The sequence below is a fragment of the Ischnura elegans genome, chromosome 12, assembly GCF_921293095.1.
Source record: "Ischnura elegans chromosome 12, ioIscEleg1.1, whole genome shotgun sequence".
NCBI lineage: Eukaryota > Metazoa > Arthropoda > Insecta > Odonata > Coenagrionidae > Ischnura > Ischnura elegans.
This window is the reverse complement of record NC_060257.1, coordinates 56272341-56296948: the sequence shown is the minus strand read 5'-3', so window position 1 is coordinate 56296948 and position 24608 is coordinate 56272341. Positions and strand designations below refer to the sequence as shown.

At 36.2% G+C, this 24608-nt stretch overlaps 2 protein-coding genes across 4 annotated transcripts in view; one reads left to right on the top strand and one right to left on the bottom strand.

The window, feature by feature from the left end:
- The first annotated feature begins 53 nt into the window (after positions 1-53).
- Positions 54-20590, top strand: LOC124169600 (methyltransferase-like protein 22). The gene is made up of 7 exons (XM_046548241.1): positions 54-195; positions 289-382; positions 484-621; positions 1796-1984; positions 2199-2375; positions 8471-8573; positions 15799-20590. Exons 2-7 carry the CDS (start codon positions 289-291, stop codon positions 15974-15976), a joined length of 879 nt encoding a protein of 292 aa, XP_046404197.1. The 5' UTR covers positions 54-195; the 3' UTR covers positions 15977-20590.
- LOC124169599 (polycomb protein suz12-A) overlaps positions 19160-24608 on the bottom strand; it is an 89888-nt gene continuing 84439 nt past the window's right edge. For all 3 annotated transcript variants that reach the window (XM_046548238.1, XM_046548239.1, XM_046548240.1), the window contains one exon: positions 19160-22572. In XM_046548238.1, coding sequence (XP_046404194.1) covers positions 22316-22572 — 257 coding nt within the window. In that variant the 3' untranslated portion in view covers positions 19160-22315. The remainder of the gene's footprint in view (positions 22573-24608) is intronic.

Sequence of the window (24608 nt, the reverse complement as noted above, 5' to 3'; positions counted from 1 at the left end):
AGTAATAAAAGTGTAACTCCTCCTTTTAGCGCCGAGCGACCAGTTCATTTTTTCACCTATTTCGATATCGTTTCGCAACTGTTTCAGGCGGAATGCACAAAAATAGATAAATGAATTGGAGCATAATATATTCTGGAATTGGGTCTTTGAGATGAGATATTAGTGCCCAAATTTGTCATTAAAATAACTGCGAAGGTAAGACCCGTCAAATTGCATGCTATCTATCATCATCGAAACATATACCTTATAATTAAGTGACGTCGATTGGGCATGGCCTTCAAATTTCAGATGAGCTACATTGACATGTCCGATTGCCTGATTACGTCTGAGGTTCATCCTTTCACTGAAAGAGCTAATGCCGAGCCGGTTGTGAATCCTCAAAGTTAGTAGTTCTCTGAGATATTTCAATGGAATAATGTATTCAATTCAATGAATGACAAACTGTGTGTAATATCTTGGGTATTTTTTTCCTCGCATAAATAGATGTCGTAGCTAAGTTTATCTTCACGTTTCCGGCTGAATTCAAGAATAATCACCACAAAGAGCCTTTTATGGATGAAGATGGAGATTATCTTGTACACCGTAGATGTGAAGTGAATCGTGAAGAATGTCTTTTAATCGGTATGTGTTGTGTTCTCTTCCGTTGTTTGCAATCTGTTTGCCTAATATATTCCATTCCACATATTTTTTAGGACCAATTGTGGCGTTTTATCGTGTTTTGTCGCATAACCTTTTGACATGATTGGCCTTCCCACCGTTATAAATGCTCCTATAAATCCTGATACCATTAAGAGTTTCTTTTTTGTGGCTTACTCTTCATACGTCTCCTGACACTTAATTAGAATTTCAGTTTTCTCAAAAGCTAGGTAAAAACAGTAAGTGGGTCTCTTATCATATATGGGCATTCATAATAACCATGGTTTCTTACTTCTACTGCGGAATTAAAGGTCACACAGAAGGAAGGAAATTGTTCGTCTCACCCCTGAGCACTCCCTTTATCTCTCAACCTCTGTGTATGGCAACAAGTCATTTTCTTTCGTTCACCGAAAAATCGAGTTCTTTCTCATTCCCATCTCTTTCCACATTTCTCACTTTCAGGAATTGCCTGTGTACACGTACACTGGGCAGGAGTGTTATACATGCCCAGTTTCATCTGTTAGCATTTGATATTGTGGCAGCACTCATACCATCTATAAAGGCCGTTTTACACGGTACACGGAATTGCGCAGGTTAGAGCTGCATTAATTTCTAAAAAGGCGGGGAATTATGCAAATGCTTGAACGTAATTAGAACAGGGGCTATTTTGCCGTCTCGCATCCACGCATTCTCACATGTGTTCTAGCAATTCACCGCTTTACACAACGGAATTTAGATTGCGCCTTCACACGTACATCAGGCTGCGCAATTCCGTGTACCGTGTAAAACGGCCTTAAGAATTAACTTGTAGTGCCTCGAAATTTGCAAATATTAGAATCTGGTGGGCCGCAGAAGGGTTTTAGGATTAGTTACTATTTCTCCAGAAGTAATTTCTCACCACTCATCCATGAAAGTGAATCAAAAGCTTCACTCTGTTTCACACTTGTTACTAGAAATCCAGCGGCAGAGATAAAGAACAAAACCAAGAAAGGGAAGAATGGTATTATTTATTCTCTAATTGTGTTTAATATTGCTAAGTTTTTCGGGAAGTCTTTGATTAATATATATTTGATAAAAGTTATTTCTGCCAGTGTAACTCTATTTTTTTTAAGTTTTGTGTAGTCCAGACTTTATTCAATAAAAATTGTATTTCTTTCAGAGCATAGTGTATCAACTACCCTCAGTCTAGTGGGTGAACAAATTTGGAGAGGTGCCTTATTGCTTGCTGATTTTTTGTTGCATCATGGATCTACTTTGCTGAAGGATAAAATAGCTTTAGAATTAGGCTCTGGCACAGGACTGTCAGGCATAGTTTCTGCACTTTTCTGTTCTGAAGTTATCTGTACAGGTATGCCACTCATATGCCTTCATTTGCTCATTTTCGTTAATCATTTTCAAGTTAACATAATTATTTTTTAAAATAACCGATGCATAGTTTTGAAAGCACACAGATTTAATGTTAGCCTCAAGGTCGTCTCTTCAAAGTTTTGCAAAAAACCATTCATATGTTGAACTGTTTTTTTTTATTTTGACTTTTAATAAAATTTATTCTTACTATCTAGACTTAAACAGAGGACACATACTGGACCTCATTCGTTCAAATGCTAAGAGGAATTTATGTTCTCTTGGGTTAGAATCAGGAAAGATTCTAGTTGAAGAACTTGATTTCCTCAACAAAGAATGGAATGAAACCCTTAAGAAAAAACTCAGCAATGTATCTGTTATTTTTGCTGCTGATGGTAAGTTAAAATTGTTTTGGATGTTTCATTTCTTAAATTGATGAAAGTTATTATTTTTAATTTATTTATTTACGAGCGTACTGCACCCGCTCCCAGAGGGCTTCCCCCGCTCTTTTCAATGCAGGTCCACAGAGGGATAGGCGCGTTTCTAATTTTAAAATGTAGACAAAACAGGCAGGGTCTTATGTACAAAATTAATTGGAATGCTCATGTACAAATTGAGGTCAGAGGACCTCTTTAAACACAACATTGGGAGTAATTACACTATCCTCTGTTAAACGCACATGATGACTCGTACTTACGTATCAACAGGAGACTTGAATGTGGAATCAGCCGCATTTTGGTAAAAGTTATTTAAAGAATGGGAGATATTGTTGCAAACGAACAAATGTATCAGTTTGTGCACCGTTAACGTCAGGAATATTTAGTTGTTTTTTTTTTATTATGTAAAAACTAATTTTAGGAAACAGTGGCAATATTCAGGAAGTAAGATATGCCGTCGCATGGTCTCTGATAAATTCTGTGCATTTTGGCACCTCATTTGTAGAGTTTGGTTGCGTATAAGTTGAGAAAAAGGTATCTATACAGTAGAAATAATATAGAAGATTTTCAATGGATCCACCATTTACATAGCAGCATATTAAGATAAAGAAACATAACATGATGGCAAAGTATATACAGCAACTATAGTTAAAACACAAAAAAATTATAAAACATTGAACTCAAGAAGTAATAAAAAGTTGAAATAAGAAACAATTATATAAATAACAACTCGCACGCTCCGCGCGCTCGTTAAGGGGCTCCGCCCCTTAAAACCCCGGTTCCGGCTTCGCCGTCTACATTTGTGGTCGTTCGAAGACTTTTGAAGTTCGAATAATCTCAACACGGCTAGGAGCCGGCTTCGCCGGCCAGGGGGTAGGGAGGTGCCCCACTCATTCCTCGGAACGGCTTCGCCGTTCCTCGCTGAAGGGCGGCTTCGCCGCCTGGGGGTTTAGTGTGCCAGAGGGCAAGGGCATTTCGGAACTGTTTCACCGTCATTCGTTTAAGGGGCGGCTTCGCCGCCCAGAGGTGGGGGGAGTCCACAGCGGTTGCGCCGCTTGAACATCGGGGCGGCTACGCCGCCCGGGGGTTGCTGAAGCTCCCCCTCGCCTACGCCAGTTCCTCGTTGTGGGGCGGCTTCGCCGCCTTGGGGTTGAGGAGCCCCCCCGCGGCTGCTCCGCCTAGCCCTTATAAATGGTCTTCCCCACCGAGAGGGGAGCCCAGGGGGATTCGGGGATTTTAATGTGTTATGCATGCGGTGACCAAAAGTGCACAGTGATCATGTAGCGATGATTGTAAAAGGTAGTGCAATACGGATTAATAGTGGCGACAAGTACCCATAAAAGAAGACTTAATGGCAAGTTTTTCATTTTTTTTTCGGGGGGCTCACGGAATACCGGGGGTTTTATACTTGTGTTAAATCAGTGGTCACTAAAAGTTCTCATAAATTCCGTGCCGATAAGTCCTAGGGGACCGGAAGAGTGGTCTTACGATTCTTTTCCCTGGAGAGGCTATTTATTAGAAATTTTTTGGGAGGTTTCACGGGGTTATCGGGGGTTTTAATAAGTGGTAGGGACACCGGTTAAATTGTGTCGAAAACTATTCGGAAAGGCGAGTTTAAAATTGTTTTATTTTTTTTCGGCGATGTTCCAGGAGGTAATCGGGGGTGTTCTGGTATTTTTTCCCGTATGGTTTACGGTGGCTCGCCCTCACCAAATATTCCGGATCTAGAGCTCAGAGGGGACGGGTAGTGCGGCGTAATGTTTGCGAGAAGTTCCCAAATAGGAGACAAAATGACACATTTTACATTTGGGGGGGATTTCACGGGGATACCGGGGGTTTAAATGTGTGTACTCCTGGCGGTCACCATCCATTCACATAAATTTCGGGGGGATGAGTCGTTGGGGGCGGTGGAATAGTCACGAAAAGTACCGAAAAAGTAGACTTATTTGAAATTTTTTTTTGGGGGGGGGCTGTATGTGGGTTTACCGGTGGTTTATAGGTTTTTACTGCCAGCGGTCTTCAATCGTCCACATCAATTCCGTAGCGATGAATGGTAAGGATTGGAAAAGCGGCGGAATTGTGACGAAAGGTTCCCGACAAGGCTACTTATATGCTAATTTTAATTTTTTAGGGGGTTTTGGGGGGTTAAAAGATGACGGTACTATATGGTCACATTCATTTACTGTCATGTCTAAAAGAATTGTGCCCTATGACATCCATATTTCGAAAGTAATACAATAAAAAGCAAACCAGTCCCTGAAAAAAGTGTGTAGTGCCCGCCATTTTTATTTTTTCGCGATTAAATCCATTAAATAATTATTAAAATGTTTATGTTTTCTGAAAGCCAATGCATAGTTGTATGTAACTACAAAGTTTGAAAGAAATCGGTTGAGTTAAAATTGACAAAACCTTGTGTTAATCTTTTGAAAATCGTAATTTTCGGTGATTTTCGGAATATTTTAATTTTATTCTCAGTAACCAAGGACGATGAAAGAAAAACGTTACCTACATTTCGTAGACTATGTTATGAGCATATATAATAATCATTTTCAATATCCTACACCTGTAATTACGACTAGGGGAGCGGAAGTTATGAAATATTTTTCGAAAAACCAATTTTTGGACGCCATTTTGGCAGCAATTTTCTTAAAATGAAACTAAGAGCATTACACAGTCACATGGCCACGTTTATCAGCTTTACAAAAATGCATTAATCATTCGTGTGGCACGCACAGTCCACGCGCAGTAAAATAAAAACCAAAAGACGGTCCCCGGAAAAGGCGCGATTTCGGCCATTTTGTCGACCTAGCGACGACACGTGGCGGAAACTTCCGGTTTTCGGATTTTTCCTCCGGATCATTTCGGGTTCCCCGCACGCGTGCCAAATTTCAGCTCTCCAGCACTTCTGGAATTGGCTGGGAATTTGTATCCATGAGTCAGTCAGTCACCACGCCGGCTGTATATAGATAGGAAATAGCAAAATAATTAGTATGTTTAAATACACATGCACCCAATCAATATCAAGCCAATCATTTAAGAAGAAGAATCCCTTGAATTTGACTGCACTAATTCCGAAAAAGTTTGAGTGTGATGCTGTATCTTCACCAATGCGAATGAGTCTTGAGAAGCCACCATTATAAGCATAGATGACAGGTTGGTATTTTCTGGTAAAAATTCTCCTGTAACTTGTTCCTGCTGGTATCTTGATATCAACCTTCCTCAGAAGATCAGGGCAGTCTATAATGTCATTCACTGTTTTAAATGAGAACATGAGGGCAGATAAGTCATGGCTGATCTTCAGTGGCTGCAATCCAAATAGGATCTCCAGCATTGCAACATGGGCTTGAAAGTAGTCAAAATCCAGTTTACAACCTATGAGTCTTATGAGCCTCAACTGTGTAGCATTTAGGGTTATAACGTGGCCTATCTGATAGGGTGACCATATAATGGAACCATATTCCCAAATTGGTCTTACAAGAGACTTGTACATAAAACTGTAAGTGCATGAAGAGAGCGGATATCTGTGGATAGAGATAATATCACTAAATTTAATAATAGGGTGGTTTCCTATTATTTGTTTATTGCCTAAATCGAAAGATTATTAACCTGGAGTACGAATTTCACACTTATAGATTTTTTAATGACGATATCTATTTTTTGGGATTAAACGAAAAGTGAAAAATTTCAAGCGCGGGAAAATACGACAGCTAAGTAGGAATGATGGGAAACAGTCCGTGTGACGTATTTCTGGTTCCCCCTGCTGCTTTGTAAGGTGGCCTTGGGGCGAGGCTTGAGCGCTGATACGACGCAGGCTGCTAGCAGGTAGCTGAGTACCCTGCTAGGTGGTAGCGCTTGGCTTAAATAAGGAATATTATTCCCCTATCAAACGAAGAAAACTTTCCGAACTTAGGTATTTTTAATGTGTGATTATTAAGAGATGTTTCCCTGAGCTCTGTGCCTCATGCATGCATTGGTAATCTCAGACGATGTAAAACTCCTATCTACTCGTATAGAAACTAGGTCCCTGTGACGTCACGTGGAGTGGCACCGCATGATCGCCAATCTGGCCTTTTTCAAATGAGGATAAAAATTGACCCTTACCATTCGTCTAAAATCGGGATTTCTAAAACCATATAATTTATATATTATGAATATACTAATAGTGGGTAAGGAATCGCAATCATTGCATTTCATTTTCTTTGATGAAGGAAACTACCCTATTGATCTGTAATCCAGAGAGGAAAACTGTGTAAATTTTTTTCTATGATATTTAGGAGTTACTTGCATTGTAACTAGCTGTTAAAAATGAAAACCTTAGTTTTTTCTTGAATGGTGGAGGATATGCTTTTCCTTGCATGACTTTTTTCACACTTCCAGTTTTTTTGTGCCCTCTGCAAATGAATGCTTATTTTAGTATCTTAGCTATTTATTTGGTGGCATTTGTCTTTTATGTCTGAGTCCTCAAGTATTCAATAGGGTGGTTTCCTATTATTTTTTTATTGCCTAAATCGAAAGATTATTACTCCTGGAGTACGTATTTCACGCTTTTAGATTTTTAAATGACGATATCTATTTTTCGCAATTAAATGAAAAGTGAAAATTTTCAAGCGCGCGAAAACGCGATGCTTAAGTATGAATGTCGGGAAGTCTCTCCGCGTGACGTATTTCTGGTTCCCCCTCCCGCCCTGCGAGGTGACCTTGAGGCGAGGCTTAGCGCTGATACGACGCAGGCTAGCCTAGTACCCTGCTGGCTGGTAGCGCTTGGCTTAAATAAGGATTATTAATAACTTATCAAACGAGGAAAACTTTCCGACCTTAGCCAGTTTTAATAAGTGATTGTTAAGACATGTTTCCCTGAGCTCTGCGCCTCATGCATGCAATGGTAACCTCAGACGACGTATAACTCCTATCTTCTCATATAGAAACTAGGTCCCTGTGACGTCACGTGGAGTGGCATCGCATGGGCGCCAATCTGGCCCTTTTCAAATGAGGATAAAAATGGACCATTGCCATTCGTCTAACCCGGTATTTCTAAAACGAAATAATTTGTATATTATGAATACACTAATGGTGGGTAACGAATCGCAATCAATGCCTTTCGTTTTCTTTGATGAAGGAAACCACCCTATTGTTAATGTGACAGTTTTTCCTATATCAGTTATCAGTTCTCCACTGAATGAATACCTTGATAGATGTGTGTCATTGAAGATGCTTTGACTAGTCACGGGAAATGACGTGTTTCATTTTTTAATTTCTGATGCCATGATGGATGACATTGTCAATCACACTAACGATTACATCCTCTGCAAAAAAATACATAGTGGGCCAATAATTTTTTCCTAGATATACATACATAAAAAATATAAATAAGGAGCATTGTCGTCTAAAGAGTAAGGCTTCGATTGCTTGAACAATTGAGAATAGATATCTTTGATAGTGGCACTGAGAACATCATATTAGAGCCTCACTATATTTCCAAGTCAGACAGAAGTGATAAAATAAGAGAAATATTTTGGCATATATGTTGCCAAATGCATGCCCAGTTCATCCTGATAGGCTTCAATCAATTATTTAGCAAGTGATTTTTATACCATGTAGGATGTAGGGAGAGAGGGGAGTAGCTTCTCGTAATTCCATCTCGATTTGCATGAAATAGAGACTCAGAAATATAGTAAAAATTTGATGCAGAAATGTTGAACAATTGTGTTGTCCATATCTTTTGGTGAAGATTACATTATCAACTCTTTTAGTAACCCTTAAGCTTTGCAACATTTACCGCATCAGTCAACTTCACACTGCAACACTGCTTTTTGGGTCATTTGGTCAAGTACCTAGTTGAAAGTTATTGTTCACATAAAAATTTTGACGTAAGGGAAGAAGCACTGAAAACTTGAATATGATGCACACATTCACTTTTATTGCATTCCATCAAGTAATAGGCCTTGCGTTGTAGCGGCTGAAATTTTTTATAGTGATTTTTACGTACTTCTGGTGATAAATTTTACATTGCCCATACAATAAATTATTTTTTTGATAATATTTATGTATTTCAGTTATTTATGACAATGATGTCTCAGAGGGGTTTTTGGACACACTTTGCCGCCTTTTGGTGGGATATGGGAAAGAAAGGAAGGCATATTTAGCTATGGAAAAAAGGTAAGTATGTGAGGTTAGAATTTGTACCCTTTTTTTGCTTCTTTTAAAAACCATTGTGAAATGTAATGATATTGGGTGGATTTGATATTTTGTCTTTTGTGTTGCTCTTAAGTTCATACCATAGTAAGTTGCTTTGGTTTTTTGAATCTCATCATTTATACATAGAAATAATTCATACAAAACACTTTTAATTTTTGTTAGTATTAACATAAAACAAAAAGATTCAGTGATGTTTTTCATTTCATATTGAATGGCTGTGATTATTTTTACTTGCAACTTATGTACTTAATGCATTAAATATATGTGATTGTTCATGATTGAGCTTTCCATTCTTATTTCTTAGAATAGTATTCTATTGTTTGAATTTTCCCATACTTACATTGTGAGGAATGTAATAGGAACTATAGAAAATATCCTAGAAACAATACAGCTCTTCATAACAGCTACATAATAGTAACCTATTGCTATTTTCTTCCTTTTGGGAGCCAGAGTGGTCAGTTTCCAAACTAGATTATAAAACTTTGAAATTTTATTTTTCATTAGGAAACAGTTTACGTAGAATTCAGGTGTGGGATATATTGGAGTGGCATTACATTTTGGGAGGGTTGAACAACTAAGAAATCATCTTATCTGGAAATCGAATTCAACTGAAAAATGATAATTAACAATTGACAAAGTTCTCCTTTTCACTATCTCCTGCAAACTAATAACAAATTTTGCTCTCTCTGAGGTCAATAGTTTGGCATACATATATATTTATTGGGTTAGTATTCGTTGGTATTGTATTTTTTCAATGAAACTTTGTACTTTAGATTTGATACCTGGCTACAAAAAATTTTGGTGGAGACTATTCCAAATTTTTATTTTATTTAAAGTTTATTCAAGGATGCATCAGCAGCTGATTGTATGCCAAAGTTTTTGATGCCTCTATTCATAGTTACACAGGTAACTGTATAAGAAATAAATGGCAAGTGGCTACCTTGATCTAAGCAGTAGTTTAGGATTTGTTTCTTCAGCTACTCAAGATCAAAGAATATTGTTAACCTAACATGCAGCATGTCACTCATTTCCTCAAGGTATTTTCATATATGTATGTATTCAGTGCATCTATTTTTTTTAACAACTATTCAATTGAGAATTGTATTACATAACAGTAATGCAGAGTGCACCTAGATATTTCTGATTGCTGAAGTTCTACATGTCCTATCAATGTAGATGGATTTTGCTCTCAATTTTGATTTTGGATGGAGTTCTGATATGCATAGACAACTGATTTCAAAATATATTCAAGAATTATTTTTAAACATTGTTGAGCGGGTGAAATAAAATCTTTGGATAGCCACATAGGCGGATCTCGGGTATCCTAACACCCCCTGTCACATGCCTTTTAGGCGGCTTGCGGGGTATTATGTGGATGTAGATACATAGGCGCATCTAGGGGGGGGGGAAGGGGGCCACAGGGGCACGTGCCCCCCCAGACCCTTAAAAAATATGCAAGATTTTTAATACGGTCCCATTATCATTGTGTTCATTTTGTATTACGAGGTATCCTTGTGCCCCCCCCCCCCCCCCCCCTGGAAATCGTGGATCTGCCCCTGGGCAGCCACATTAAATATTTCAATCTTTTCAATTTTTCGAAAAATAATGAGGGGCTACCTTGAGGGGTAGCCGCCCCCCCTAATCCTCCACTGCTTGAATGCTCAACTACTAATATCACTTGCAATTATGACACTCCTTGCATTTAACAATTTATGGTACGCCAGATATTTTTAACATCCAGAAAAGAGGTACTCTTATTTAGACTAGGTACGCCACCAAATTTTATCAATTAACGGTGTTTACAGTGGTGGTCTGGCCAGGTCGGTTGGTCGGCGATCGCCGAGGGCCCCGAGCTTCGGGGCCCACACAACCCTCGCTTCTATCATTAAGCGCATATCAAAGTCATAATAGAAACTTTTTCAGATTATTTTAACCTAAGTATTTTGCGTTAATAAAATTTTACATTTTTATTAATTGCTTTATTTACAGCACACTCGGTTGAAAAAGATAACGAGTCGATTGGGTGCTTGAATTCTTCAAGCGGGTAATTAGGAAGGTGGGAACATTGTTGTGTCACGTGTTGTCGAGTATTGTGTCCATAAGTGTTTAAAATATTCAAAAATTTCCCTGCCGGTTTTTGAAAGGGTAAGGAACTTAATTGTTTACTTTTGAAATTATTTGTTATTTTCAATATGATTTCATTTGACGGATAGTTCATTATTTGAATAGGCTAAGTTTAGTACTGAGACATAATTGGAATAAGGTTTTTAAAATTTCAAGACAGTGATGATTTTGTGGTTACTTTTCAACTCTTAAAGTCCAAAAGCGTTGTGATAAGCGAAACTTGAAAATGAAACGCAGATTCCTTAGATAAATATATAAAGATATACCACTCGCAAAACATATGTCCATAATGCAGTGTGTAAAATACTAAATTGTAACGATTCCCCAAATTTCTTTGGTACTAAAAAATAGTTATTCTCAAGATATTCCAATTTCAAAAAATAGCTTTGGCATATTTGCTATCATTATCGTATCGAATTATCAAGTATACTGACACGTGTATTGAAAATTCGCAATCCTGTTCCAGTCTTCGATCATCAACCCTAAAATTCCTGGTCAACTATGCACGTGGGTAGAAAATCCTGTATGTAATAACGATTCGATATATTTTAAGAAAAAGCATATTCAATATATATAGATCGTGAGACTACACGCAAAGCCTATTTCCATTGGGCATTGTGAGGAAGACCAAGATGTACCCATTCACCAAATTTAATTGGTCCAACGGATACACTATTCAACTTGTGCCAATGTTATGTATTTGTTATAATAATCGAATCCATTCTTCGATTATAATGGCATTTGTACTGTTGAATCCGCAATGTTATTGATTTAACTTACAGTCTATGGCTATCTTCCACATAATTATATTGGTCAACTATGTCCTTGGATGTAAAATCCTATATGTTATAGCAATACGATATATTTTAAGAAAAAGTAGATTCGATTAATACCGAACGTGAGACTATACACAAAATATGTTTCATTTGGGCATTGTGAGGAATACCAAGATGTACCCATTTGCCAAAGTTCATTGGTCCAACGTATAAACTAATCAAGTTTTGCAAATTTGCGTATTTGATAGAATAATCGAATCGATCTTGCGATTACACTGCCATCTGTACTGTAAAATCCGCAATGCTATTGGTTTAATTTTCAGTCTACTATACAATACCTGGCCAACTATGCCCTTGGATGTAAAATCCTATATGTTATAGCGGTTCGATATATTTGAAGGAAAAGCATATTCGATATATATCGCACGTTAGACAACATACAAAGCATATTTCTGTTGGGCAGTGTGAGGATTACCAAGATGTGCACATTCGCCAAATTTCATTGGTCCAACGGGTATACTTTTCAAGTTATACCAATTTGTGTATATGCTATAATATTCGAATCGATTTTTCGATCATACTGACATCTGTACGGTAAAGTCCGCAATCCCATTGGTTTCATTTTCAGTCTATGGGTATCTACTATTTAATACCTGGTCAACTATGCCTGTGGATGTAAAATCCTACATGTTATAGCAATTCGATATACTTTAAGAAAAAGTAGATTCGATATATATCGAATGTGAGACTACGTACAGAACAAATTTTCATTGGGCATTGTGAGGAATACCAATATGTACCCATTCACCAAATTTCATTGATCCAACGGTAAATCTATTGAAGTTATGCCCATTTACGTATTTGCTATAATAATCGAATCGATTTTTCGATCATACTTACATCTGTACGGTAAAGTCCGCGATCCTATAGGTTTAAAACCCAGTCTATGGGTATCTACTATTTAATCCTTAGTCAACTATGTCCTTGGATGTAAAATCCTACATGTTATAGCAATTCGATACATTTTAAGAAAAAGTAGATTCGATATATATCGAATGTGAGACTACGTACAAAACAAATTTTCATTGGGCATCGTGAGGAATACCAATATGTACCCAATCACCAAATTTCATTGATCCAACGGTAAATCTATTGAAGTTATGCCCATTTACGTATTTGCTATAATAATCGAATCGATTTTTCGATCATACTGACATCTGTACTGTAAAATCCGCAAGGCTATTGGTTTTAAATCCAGTCAATGGGTATCTACTATTTAATCCCTAGTAAACTATGTCCTTGGATGTAAAATCCTATATGTTATAGCAATTCGATATATTTTAAGAAAAAGTAGATTCGATATATATCGAACGTGAGACTGAATACAAAACATACTACTATAGAGTATCGTGAGGAATACCAAGATGTACCTGTTTACCAAGTTTCATTGGTCCAACGTACACACTTATCAAGTTATGCCAATTTGCGTATTTGCTATACTAATCGAATCGTACTTTAGACGCTGCTGACATCTGTACTGTAAAATCCGCAATCCTATTGATATCCCTTCTATGGTCACTCCCTTATCCCTGCCTTCTCTAATATCCCCGCTTTCAAAATTTAGCCTATGTTCTTATATTGGTGACGTAATTGGACGGGATGCGTGTATTTCTTACGGGGGCCTAATACAAAAAGATATAAATTCAAATCGATGTATCTTCATTAGGAAACATAATTCATCTAAATAATTTATGTGTGCGCATAATTCATTTTTTTCCCTACATATTGTTAAAATTTTTATTTCCGTAACTATGTAAATAAGCCCAAAAAATGGCTCAATCGAATACAACCTTGTAGCGATCATAACTTCGAGTCTAATCAATCGATTCGCCTGATTTAACTTTTGTCGGATGAATGACATTTTCAGTCGTATTTTGTATGACATTCATGTTCAAAACTTGATTAATAAAAAAGTTATTAGCGATTAAAGCGTATCCAAGGAGATTCGTATCGATATAACTCGCACATGAATCGATCGAGCGGAATGATCATCATTGCAAAAGTTGACCATTTTAATAATATTATTTATCTGAAAATTTCATTCCTCTAGCTTAAACGGTTGCTAAGATATTCAAGATTGCATGCTCCACAAAAAAATGGCGACAATGATTTTTCGCTTGCAGGACATTTTTCGGAATTTAATTATTAATTAACCAAGAGGGATACGGCGAAAGTAAGCTCAAACGTGAGGGTTCGGAGAACCCTCTAACGGTTTTTCTTGGAGATTCCAAATTTTCATATGGCACATGTCTCAACGCCGAAATCCAAGATTGAAAATTCGACCACCTCTACAATGGAAAATCGAAATCGTTTATTCCTCGGAATTGTTTCGACGTACGAAAATTTTAAGATAGCCAAAAAATTAACCAAAGAATTATCTAACTTTTTGGCAAAGGAATTTGTCGTGCGATTATTGCAAGTTGGTCAAAGAAATTCCTAAAGTTTTCCCATAAGAAAAGCATTGAGAGCATTCAAACAGTAATAAAAAATACTAAATATCAATTCGTCGCTATGACAACCACACCAAAAAATCGACCAAAAAATCTAGTCCATGTCCATTGAATATCATGTTCCTCGGGCGTTTAAAAGTACAAAATAAAAGCGATAAAGTTGTAGTCCCATAAGGCTCCCATGTTAATTCAAGTCGATATATCTCGAAAACTAATCGACTTTTTCAACTTTTCAGATTTTTCCTCCCGATGAATTTTTTTTTACTTTTACGTCCAATATTCCATATACCCACACCTATCACAGTTTGGGCTGCTAATTTGTATCAATCACCCAATCAATGAATCAGTTTCCAGCTTTAAATAGCGTAATATGAAAAATTAATAAAATAAAGGTGTGAGAAGATTAGAGAACATAATGTTTGAAAGGGTTATTCCAAAAGTTTATTTTGGAGGATTTTTAATTTCAGTGCAGTTTTAAGGAACTTTATTAACTAAATAGACAGTACAACCGTTATACATTTTTGAATTTTATTAGCTGTGAAATTCTCTATTTTCATGGTATTTTCTCTTTCGAAATTGACATTTTTTTATTAAATCTTGTCCAGTACTTAATAGCCAGAATAGCATCAAAATATGTTTCCAGGCATGTTATTTTCTAAAATTAAATTTCGGGGTGGGACCCCTGAATCCCACGGTAAGGTGGGCCCCATCGTAAGCCCCAGCTGAGGGCCCCCGATCACCCCAGACCTCCTGGGTGTTAACGCCCATAAATGTGACTGTAAGCAAAGTTGCTTGTTACATGCAGTACCTCTTCCTTTAGTTCCTCAGAAGGAAATTTTCTGTTGGCATAAATCTGAAGTCCTTCAAATAGTTTTATTCGTCATTGTCATCTGATGGATCAGTAAGTTGGTGGACAGATTTCCTGTTGCATCCAAATCTATGTGAAGCATCCAGATGGGCCTCCATTTCCTTTCTGCGGTCATAGTTTTTCCACTTTGTCAGGATCATAATTTTATGGCCATCAGCCATATGTTGCCTAGAGAATCAATTACATACATTCTCTCATAACTATTTAGGTTGGTGTGAATAATGCTTGTGTGTAAGCGTATTGCAAATTAATCTTCCTCACACATCTAACTTGTCTGTAAGTGTCGACTCTTTAATCTCATTAGATTGACGGTAAACACATTAACAGTTTTTTGAAATTGTATGCAGCTTAATCTGATTCACTGCAAGCTAATTTCTGTGTTCTTATGGCACCATGGATTTCTTCATATGCTCTACAGGGTTTAATTTTTAAAAATCTTCTAGCAAGATATCTTTTTCGAATGTCATGTAATCAAGTCAGTTTTGAAAACTGGTAGCAATTGCAGTTTTTCTTGTTAACCTTTTTCTACCATTATAAATGGTTGACAGATTCTTGCTGAAGGGGAAAATGTTGGGATGCTTAACACTCCTTGAATCACCAGCCATTTAGTATTTGGAAAATAAATAATAACAATTGGTTAGATTCACTCCATGAATATTAATTGTCAAGACTGGAACTTAGTTATGTGACAATGTACCTATGGGTCATGCCTGTTAAAATGCATAAAGTGAACCTTGCATAATTTATTATCATTATTTTCAATAATGGAAATCTTTCACGTAGATAAGCTTGAAGTTATCAGTTATACATAAGAGTTTTTGTCTGATTTGACTTTTAGAGTGGGTCTGCAGCCTACAAAATTATGCAGAAGTGAACGAGCATAACTTATTCTTGTCAATTTATTTTAGGTATGTTTTCACTACAGCAGATTTGGATTCTGTTGCTCCTTGCTATGAGCATTTCTTGTCCTGCCTACAGAGATCTCCCCTGTGGTCTCACTCCACTCGCCTCAAAATTGATTTTCCTCAGTATTTCAACTATGAGCGAGGAAAGGATTTAGTTTTGTGGGAAATAGTGGGGACATAAGGCAGGGAAACATTTCTTATGGTCACTCTTTTGTAGCACATATGCTAAATGCCTTATCCCTTGTGTAGATGGAAATTCATTGAGTCCGAGAAGTAGAGACCTAGTGCATCCAATTCCTGGTTGCCTGATCCAAGGAAATCGATCGTTTTCATGACAGAATTGTAAACATCGAGAAATTTCCTTGTACCTATGTATATGAAAGTGTATTTGTTCTTCCCTGATTTTCCAGTTTGAATATCCTCTTTTTACCGATCACCCTCAATGATTATACTAATTACAAATCACACTCGTGTGTGTTGGTGTTGTATCTTTAGATATGTAATGGTTGGTTCTTCGTGATAACATTTAAGGAATGTTCTCTCCTCTTCACATGATGCCCTCAAGTTTTTACTGTTAATGATTCCTCGAGGTGGTCACTATTTGTAAAAAGAATGTGAGTAGGAAGATTGCTCGTATAGATGAGTGGTTTATTATTTTCAGTTGTAATTTATTGGAGTTTTGACCACAATCCGTAGATTTCTGGATTAAATTAAATTTTATTATAAAAACCAGTCACAATCCTCAGCAAAATGCTGTGGCAGTTGATTACTTATCAAACAGCAATTCGGTAGCATGAATTTAATTGGTATGAAATCCTTGGGTAGTAGACGTTCAGAACTTACCTCAGAATTCACCTCACTATATTCATGGTTATGTTTATTATTGGATAAGAATTGAAGTTCATTGATTAGTCACTATTTTTTTAAAGTGTAGAGCCCTGTACATATGAGAAATGTCTTTATTTTTTTGAAGATGTCTTAATTTATTGGTTTATTTTTTAAGCAATTGAATTTATTTTATAATTTTATTTGCAGTAGTTATTGCGCAGTTGAATCTTTCTGCCATTAGCTATTAATTGGTTAGTTGATTCATGCTAGAAGTGAATAACCAAGTTAAATACTTCTGTTTACATAATGAGAGATGCCCATTCATACGGCATGAATTCTGAACACATGGAATACCAAAATTTATTTATAATTAACGGGTAAAAAAAGCAAATTAGTTGGTTGTAAAATATGGGTGAATTATGTTTGAGGTTGTCAGTATTCTATCAATCTTTTCATAGTTGTAATAAATTTTGTGATACATAAAATATGGGCTACATTATGAGAATGTTTTATCTAGGCTGCAGTCTAAGGACCCATAGTGAGAAACAAAGTCCCATTTAAAAAAAAAAAAAAAATGTTTATGCAATTAATTAATGTCAACTAATTCAGCCAACCTCAATGCCGTGAAGTCTATATTTTGACATTTAGGCAGCAGTTAATTACTTAAAAACCCATTTTAGAAGGTTAATTTTTTTTCATTCTGGGAATGCAACCAAAACTGATTTTATAAGGAGAATACTTCCCGGGAGGCATTAGGGCCTGTATTACTTGGTCTAACATCTAAAATATTATGCAATCATTCATTCAGCTTTTTAATAAAAATTAAGAGCTCAAATCATCAGTTAAGTTATTTACCTCATAATTAGGAATTTAGGTCACTGGATTCAATGTCGTTAAATAATATTTTTATTATACATACATATTTAATCTTTAAGTGACTGAGAGTAGTACAGATGTATGCATGAGAATCATTAAGTTTGCTAATAAACTCAAAAATGTAAATAGGTTTGTTCATAATAACCAACTAAGTTTGTAACAGGACTGGAAAAAGCTGTGTATAATGCACCTTCACTTGGCTTATCATAGTGAAGGGCACTTACAGTAACAGGGCAGAAGTTAAGAATGGTTAATATGGATGAGAATGATAACATTGCTGTTAACTAAGTATTAAAATTAATAAAGCCTTATAGGCGCCCTTAGTTAATGGAAGGGATTTCTATCTGCTCACTGAATACTTGTATTCCTATTTGCTATTTCTGTATACTCTGTTTTCTATCCTAAAATTTTTGCTTTCAAATCTTTTATTTGAATGGATTTCTCTCATTCCTGATTGGTATGTTAAATGTTGAGGATGGTCTATTTTGTTATGCTTTTATTATTCCAAGAAAAACCTCATACTGTAAGAAGTATATAACATCAATAATTATGCAATCTTTAATGCTCACAGGTGTTTTTTGAGTCGCTAGGTAAAATAATGCATTATGCTATAACCTGCTGTGCATGAAATATGATTTTGAGAAGTAAAATTCTCATATGAGTACAGTCCTTTCATTACTGGCTGCTTGGAATACTTATGAAATGTTAACTATAATCAAGTAACAAAGAAAAGTAAAGATTTTCTGACCATCTCTCATTCAAGGAGGAAATTGAAAAACCTGTTAGGTTTTGAAAGTAACACATTCATTTTTAATTTACCTCATGAGGATGAATCACCTATATTTTGTTATACAATGTAATATTGTTGATTTTTTGTTAAAATTGCCATTCACTTTTAAATTAAAAATGCTTGATTCTATTCTTCATTTCAATATTTAAAGAATAAGTTTTTCTGCTATTTCATTATATCCTGATAAATAATATTATAGCATTATTTACCGAAACCTATCATCCTGAATAGAATTTCTCTCAAGTATACATCAAAATGTAATAACATGCATTATAAATGCATCCACTATGTTTCTTTCTGCCAAATATAATGATAGGTGAAACTCATGTAGGTGAAAGAAAGCCAAAGTCATGATATTACCACATCAGATAGGTCATATGCATGCCAGGAGGCCAACTCAAGATTTCATCTTGGTTATATTTGAAAATGGCATACCACTGCTCTGTGAAGCCGAAGGAGTCGAGAATTACCCTCTAACATCAACGTGGCCACCATCACGAATAAGGTAGAGCTCATCCCTCATTAAGCCAGGGGTGTATCAGATTCAATAATTCATCTCAACCTGCAATATTTGGTTCTGATGGGAAGGAAGTTAAGTTTTGGAGGGTTCCCACAGAACACCACCCTTTAAACAACATAAGTTTAAGCATGACATCAATAAAGAAACTTTGAGGTATCTGATTCCTGTATTCCACAAATGCAAGGCTGACCCATCATCAGACAAAGTTTCATAGGGAATCTTTTATGACCATTACATGGAAGGTTTTTTTTTCATCATTCCACGAGTAAATGTTGCAATTGATAATTTTTGTTCGTCTTGGAGCAACCTACTGAGGGTGGTAATATCATGTCTTAAAATAATTGAGCATATTCATAGGAAAATGTATATTCATTCTAAATACAAGGAAAGGAAACTGTGATTGCATCCTATCCCTGAGCGGCTCTGCTAAAATCCGTGCAGACACATAATAACACACAAGTACACTGATATATGTTTTCATGAAGCCGCTGCAACCCAATCACAAGTCAGTAGTTTAAGGCAGCCCTGGCAGTATAGCCTACTGACTACTCATACAACTATAATCATAACTTCCCTCATTGATTCATCAGAAACACTCATAAATAGTTATGCCATACATAAATGTTTACATTATAATATGATCACTTTGGAATGAGGATATTTATCCAACTCATCTTTAATCATAGGGTGAACCTCAAAAGGAATAGGAAATAATTTTTCCTGATTGAAATGGTGGTAATGTTGCTGACAAGATGATCAAGTTATGAAAGCACTTTTTTTCCTTGCACTCTCACAATACATTATCACTCAGAAAAATAGTTCTGCCAAGATGAGCATATTTTTTCACTATATTGGCAAAATGTTTTATGTCCACAAGAACCTATTGCATTGGGTAATTTGTCCAGATGAACTAAAAAACTGTCAACCACTCCAGGAGCCCCATCTTGAACCTTTTATCGTCACAACAAATTTGATCAACAATGAAGAATGATGCACATGTACGGTGAGTCTTTCTCTAAATCCATGATGGCAGTTAATGGAAATATCAACTACTGACAATGTATCACAAATGCATGAGTCATGTCATATTAGCAACATTGCTTTCATGTATTGATTTTTTGAGGTTTAAGAATGCTTTAAGTAAACATTGGATGCTATTTGTACAATTCAGTATTTGAACCAAGGATAATAAATTTGAGTGCATTTTGCATGTAAAATATGATGCATGCATATGAAGTTAGAATAACTTTTGAAGAAGTATACCTTCACTCCCCCGGAGATATAGAACCAGAGGAAGGTGACGTCTAGATTTGAAAAAAAAAGGAAAAAAACTAGACCAAAAGTGGCATATAAACCAATCTCAACCAGCCTTTACAGATTTATTATACAAAGTCTAATATATTATATATACAATATGAAGTTTTTAGTAATGACACAAACATACCAACTAAAATAACACACATTCACACGAAGTACAACTTATTTTAGGATGCCCATGTACTGTTTTCAAACAAATGATTCCACGGGATCCAAGAAACTTTTTTTTCATTCTTGTGGCAACCAGAATCACACTAGCATGAAACTTTAATGACAGGGAACCAAATGGAAATTTTCAACGAATAAGTCAAGCCACAAAGTAACCACACACAAGGTAACACAAAATTGCCCACATCCCTTAAGATTGGCTTATTAATAAAGTTTAAATGGCAGCATATTTATGCAGGTAGGTGTTTATGAAAATTTAACCATCAATAAGCTACAGAGGGAGAAAAAAAATAAAAGTTATCCCAAGGAATTTATGATACATGGCCATCGGCAAGCCTATTAATTAATATTTTTTGGTTTTGTGGGAAATAATAATATAAATATGAAATAGAAGATTAAAACACCACTCCTCTTCCTAGTCTGCAGTTTCTCAGGGCAAAATCTCCCTGATCACGTCAGGAATTCAATGACAGCTTAGTTTGTAAATAAGGATTTTCATCGGTCTGAAAAAATGCAAAAATATTTCTAGCACAATTTTAGATCCTCCAAAAATGAAAAACTGTTTTACAACAGTAAATAAAACTTAAGATGCAGCTATTTCTGAGGGAAACTTAACTTGTCATTTGTAAATCCTTTGAAAAAAGCAAGTTAAAGGTTCCTAAGATACCATCCAAGACCAATTACATGCATATGCCTCAATGCCTTTTCTGAGAATTTTCTTGCAATAATTTAGAGATGCTATGCATTTTCCCATTGACAGGAATAGAACTTCAAGAAGATGCATTAATAATAAAAAGGAAGACATCATTTCTGGATGTTCTGAATTACCATGACTTAATGTTTTCTTGTTATCATGGCAAACCATTGATTTTATTCAAGGGTGCATATCCCTCACTTTGATCTGTAAAATAATATTCATTTACATTACATTCAATCACGGAAACAAACATTATAATAAGATTTTGCCAATCATCACCAGAGATATTCCGTATTTATACAGAGAAAAGCTATCTTTAAAAAATCAAGCGATGGTAATTAAGAGCATAACACAAAAAAGATAAAAGGATATTTTTATGAAAAACTAATATCTATCTAATTAAAAAAAAACATTTTCACAACAGGGGTCACTATCACAGGGTACTAACACTTAAACCTGAATTAAGTTTCTCAACAACGGCTTAAGTTGATCCAACAAATGGCTTCTCACAAAGGGGGAGAAGCTATCATGATAAGCTACATTGGCAGTTTTCTGGCAGTATAGTAACAAAGCAATTCACGATTCAATTAGCATTGCATAATTCAATCAACGTTTATGGCTTGTAATATAAAGGTACAAAGAAATCTAACTCCTAGCGAGTTGATCTTTGCCTTAACCTGATGACATTTTTCAGGATGAATACAAAGTAAAATGAAAATTCTGCCCTAGAACCTCACAATAAATACAACAATAGAAAATTTCTCGCAATTTCAAATAAAAAATTTATTTATGATGAAAGGGGAATCCTATCCCTCTCCTTAACTCTTGTTTGAATTCTGCAAAACGCACTACATGTCTGAGTAGCCTACAAGAAATCAATTTTCCCATAAGGATTACGAACATTAAAATCCATCATGATTGTTAATTTGTTAGACATTAATTCCCAGAGACTTTGATATAGGACCAAGCTTTGTGAGTTTGATCACTAGTACACACATTTTTTCCATCATCAACTTCAGAAGCAGATAAGAAACTTCAAGTTTGTAAAATAATGTCATAAAATTCTACCACTTCAACCGGTACTCTTCTTTATTTATCAACATTATTTAGGGCTGCTCACACGCAATGCATATAATAATTTGCATTGTGTACGCAGCGTAAGTCCTTGCACTAATTTTCATATCCAGTGATTCCGGTAGGAGTGATTTGTCACCAGTAATCACTGATGCAAACCAATACCAACTCCCAGCCATGACTGAGGCCACACATATAGACCCAACCACCGTCCTAGTGAACTGGATAATGGGTGGGTACGGAGACACCCCTAGCTTCCTCGCTCGGACCCTTCATCCCGACCATTAGCCCTGTCGGAGGACTCACTATCATCTAATCCACCCCTTGGTCCAACTCCAGATTTCCTTGGAGGGGGAGGAGTTCCACGAGCTACCTTCAAAGATGAGCCTTGCATAGTTCCCGAGTGGTTCGACCACGATGGACCGCTGCTCCGTGATCGAGTAAAGTTGGCTCCATTTGTGTTGGAGCTACCGAGACTTCCTCCACGGGTCCTCACGAATGAAGAGCCTAAAAGAAATTGACGAGATTTGTTAACATTCAAATTGATTCTGTGGAGTGGCAGATCCAGAGAGGGTCTAAAGGGGATATAGCCCCCCTTCTCTCCCCGGGGTATCTTATTTACACTACATAAAATGGATATTTTGTTCAGTAGTCCGAATACACACAGAATAGGAGAGCCCCAAAAATACAAAAGTTCAAGGATGTGCCATGTACCTCGGAACTCATCCGTTTATGCTGCTACTGGACACTAAAAAACTAACACTTATTAAATTCTTATTAAATTAAATAAGTCCTTACATAGGCTAACACCTGAAAGATTTCACTTTGATTTTCCTAGTAGCCAAATCTTATCAATGAAACAGTTTCAAACCAATTTAATTTTTCCTCATGAATAACATTCTGGAATTCTTCACGAGTTAAACACCCGGTTAACTCAGTCGTATTGACCTACGTTCTGGAAAATGACTTGTCATCCATTTTTCAGGTGTGTTACTGCCTGAATATCCAATTTCTCACTGGACTGAATAGACAGTTTGGCGAGTACAACAATAAAGACCATCAGCCAATCGCAAGACACCTGAGCCTTATTGTTGTACTCTCAAAACAATCGATTCGGTTCAGTGTGAAATTGGACATTCAGGAACATGCCTTGAAAATGGAAGACAAGTCATTTTCCATAACGTTGGTCGATATGACAGAGTAAACCTGGTCTAGAACCCAAGAAGAATTCTTGAACTGTTTCTAATTCTTAGAACCTACAAACATTTCTTAATAGGGTTCTAACATGGTATACTTCTTTAATCTGAGCTTTTAAAATTAAGTCTTAATACAGTGGAACCTCGTTAAAGCGAGTACGGGCTATAGCGAGACCCCCGCTATTACGAGAGATAGCCGATGCACCGTCAATTGATCCTATAATACGCATGTTAAAAATTTCGTTTTTACGAGGCCCTTTTGGTGTTGGCTCTCGCCATAGCGAGGGTTTCACCGCCGGAAAAACTTACACCAAGACTCCTTAATCTCTGTAATCGCTAGCGATCTCTTAGAAACGAAGTTAATGGAGTGCTTAGTCTCAAATTTATGTGGTAAACTGTCGTTCGATAAAGAAGCAGTTAATTTTGGTGAAAATATTGTGGCATTAGCATTCGCGAATGCTTGATCTTCTTTTGTTCCTCGGGCGGCAGAAAGCAGTCGTCAGCATACCCGTACGTCCATGAGTTGCATGAATAGAAAGCATTTGATGGAACACACCGTGGCCAAAAAAACACCAAACACGTCCAAGCGAGAAAATAAAAATAAAGGAGTAATATGAGGTATATTGGCTATCATTTTCACCACCTCCGGTAAAGCGACAATTCGCTGTAGCGAGTGTTTATTGGTGCACCGTGGGGTGTCGTTTTATCGAGGTTCCACTGTATATAAAATAGTTATTAAAGAATAATTTTCCTTGCACCAACTCATTAATAAATATTATAAATTTAATATTATCAATAATACCAACTCATTAATTAAATATTATAAATTTATTAATGAGTTGGTACAAGTTTATTTATTTATTACCATATTACTTCGCAGCATAGTCTGTCTTATAAAAGGACTGCCTGGAAATTTCATCAACATTTTTATATGATGGGCCACCAGATTTGCTCATTATCAGTTCTTACAAACACACACCTATCACATTTTATGGAACAAATAGGACATCAAAACCACATCTTTTCGGAAATTCCATGATTTCTCTGAATTCATCATCAGATATTATCCAAATAATTAACAGAAAAATTACTTGGCAAATTATTTATAAAAAATCCTCATTTGTATATATGTCAGAAGCAGGGCTGCATCAAAACAATCTTAGGATTCAGGATGAAGCTGATCACATGTGTTTCATACCTCTGGTAAAGGGAGTAGTTGAGAATTTAAGGCTTCATTATAAATTGAATTGTTTAGCTCAATATTTCTGAGGCAGATGAAGGAGTTGGCAATGAAAATTCTAACAAAGTCAATTAAAACCCAAGTGGATTTAAAATCATTGCATGTTA

Excerpts from the sequence above, each read along its gene's own strand:
- LOC124169600 (XM_046548241.1), top strand. The coding sequence starts at position 289 with ATGAGCTACATTGACATGTCCGATTGCCTGATTACGTCTGAGGTTCAT. Across the intron at positions 622-1,795 it reads TGAAGAATGTCTTTTAATCG|AGCATAGTGTATCAACTACC; the intron begins GTATGTGTTGTG and ends TATTTCTTTCAG. Across the intron at positions 8,574-15,798 it reads TATTTAGCTATGGAAAAAAG|GTATGTTTTCACTACAGCAG; the intron begins GTAAGTATGTGA and ends AATTTATTTTAG.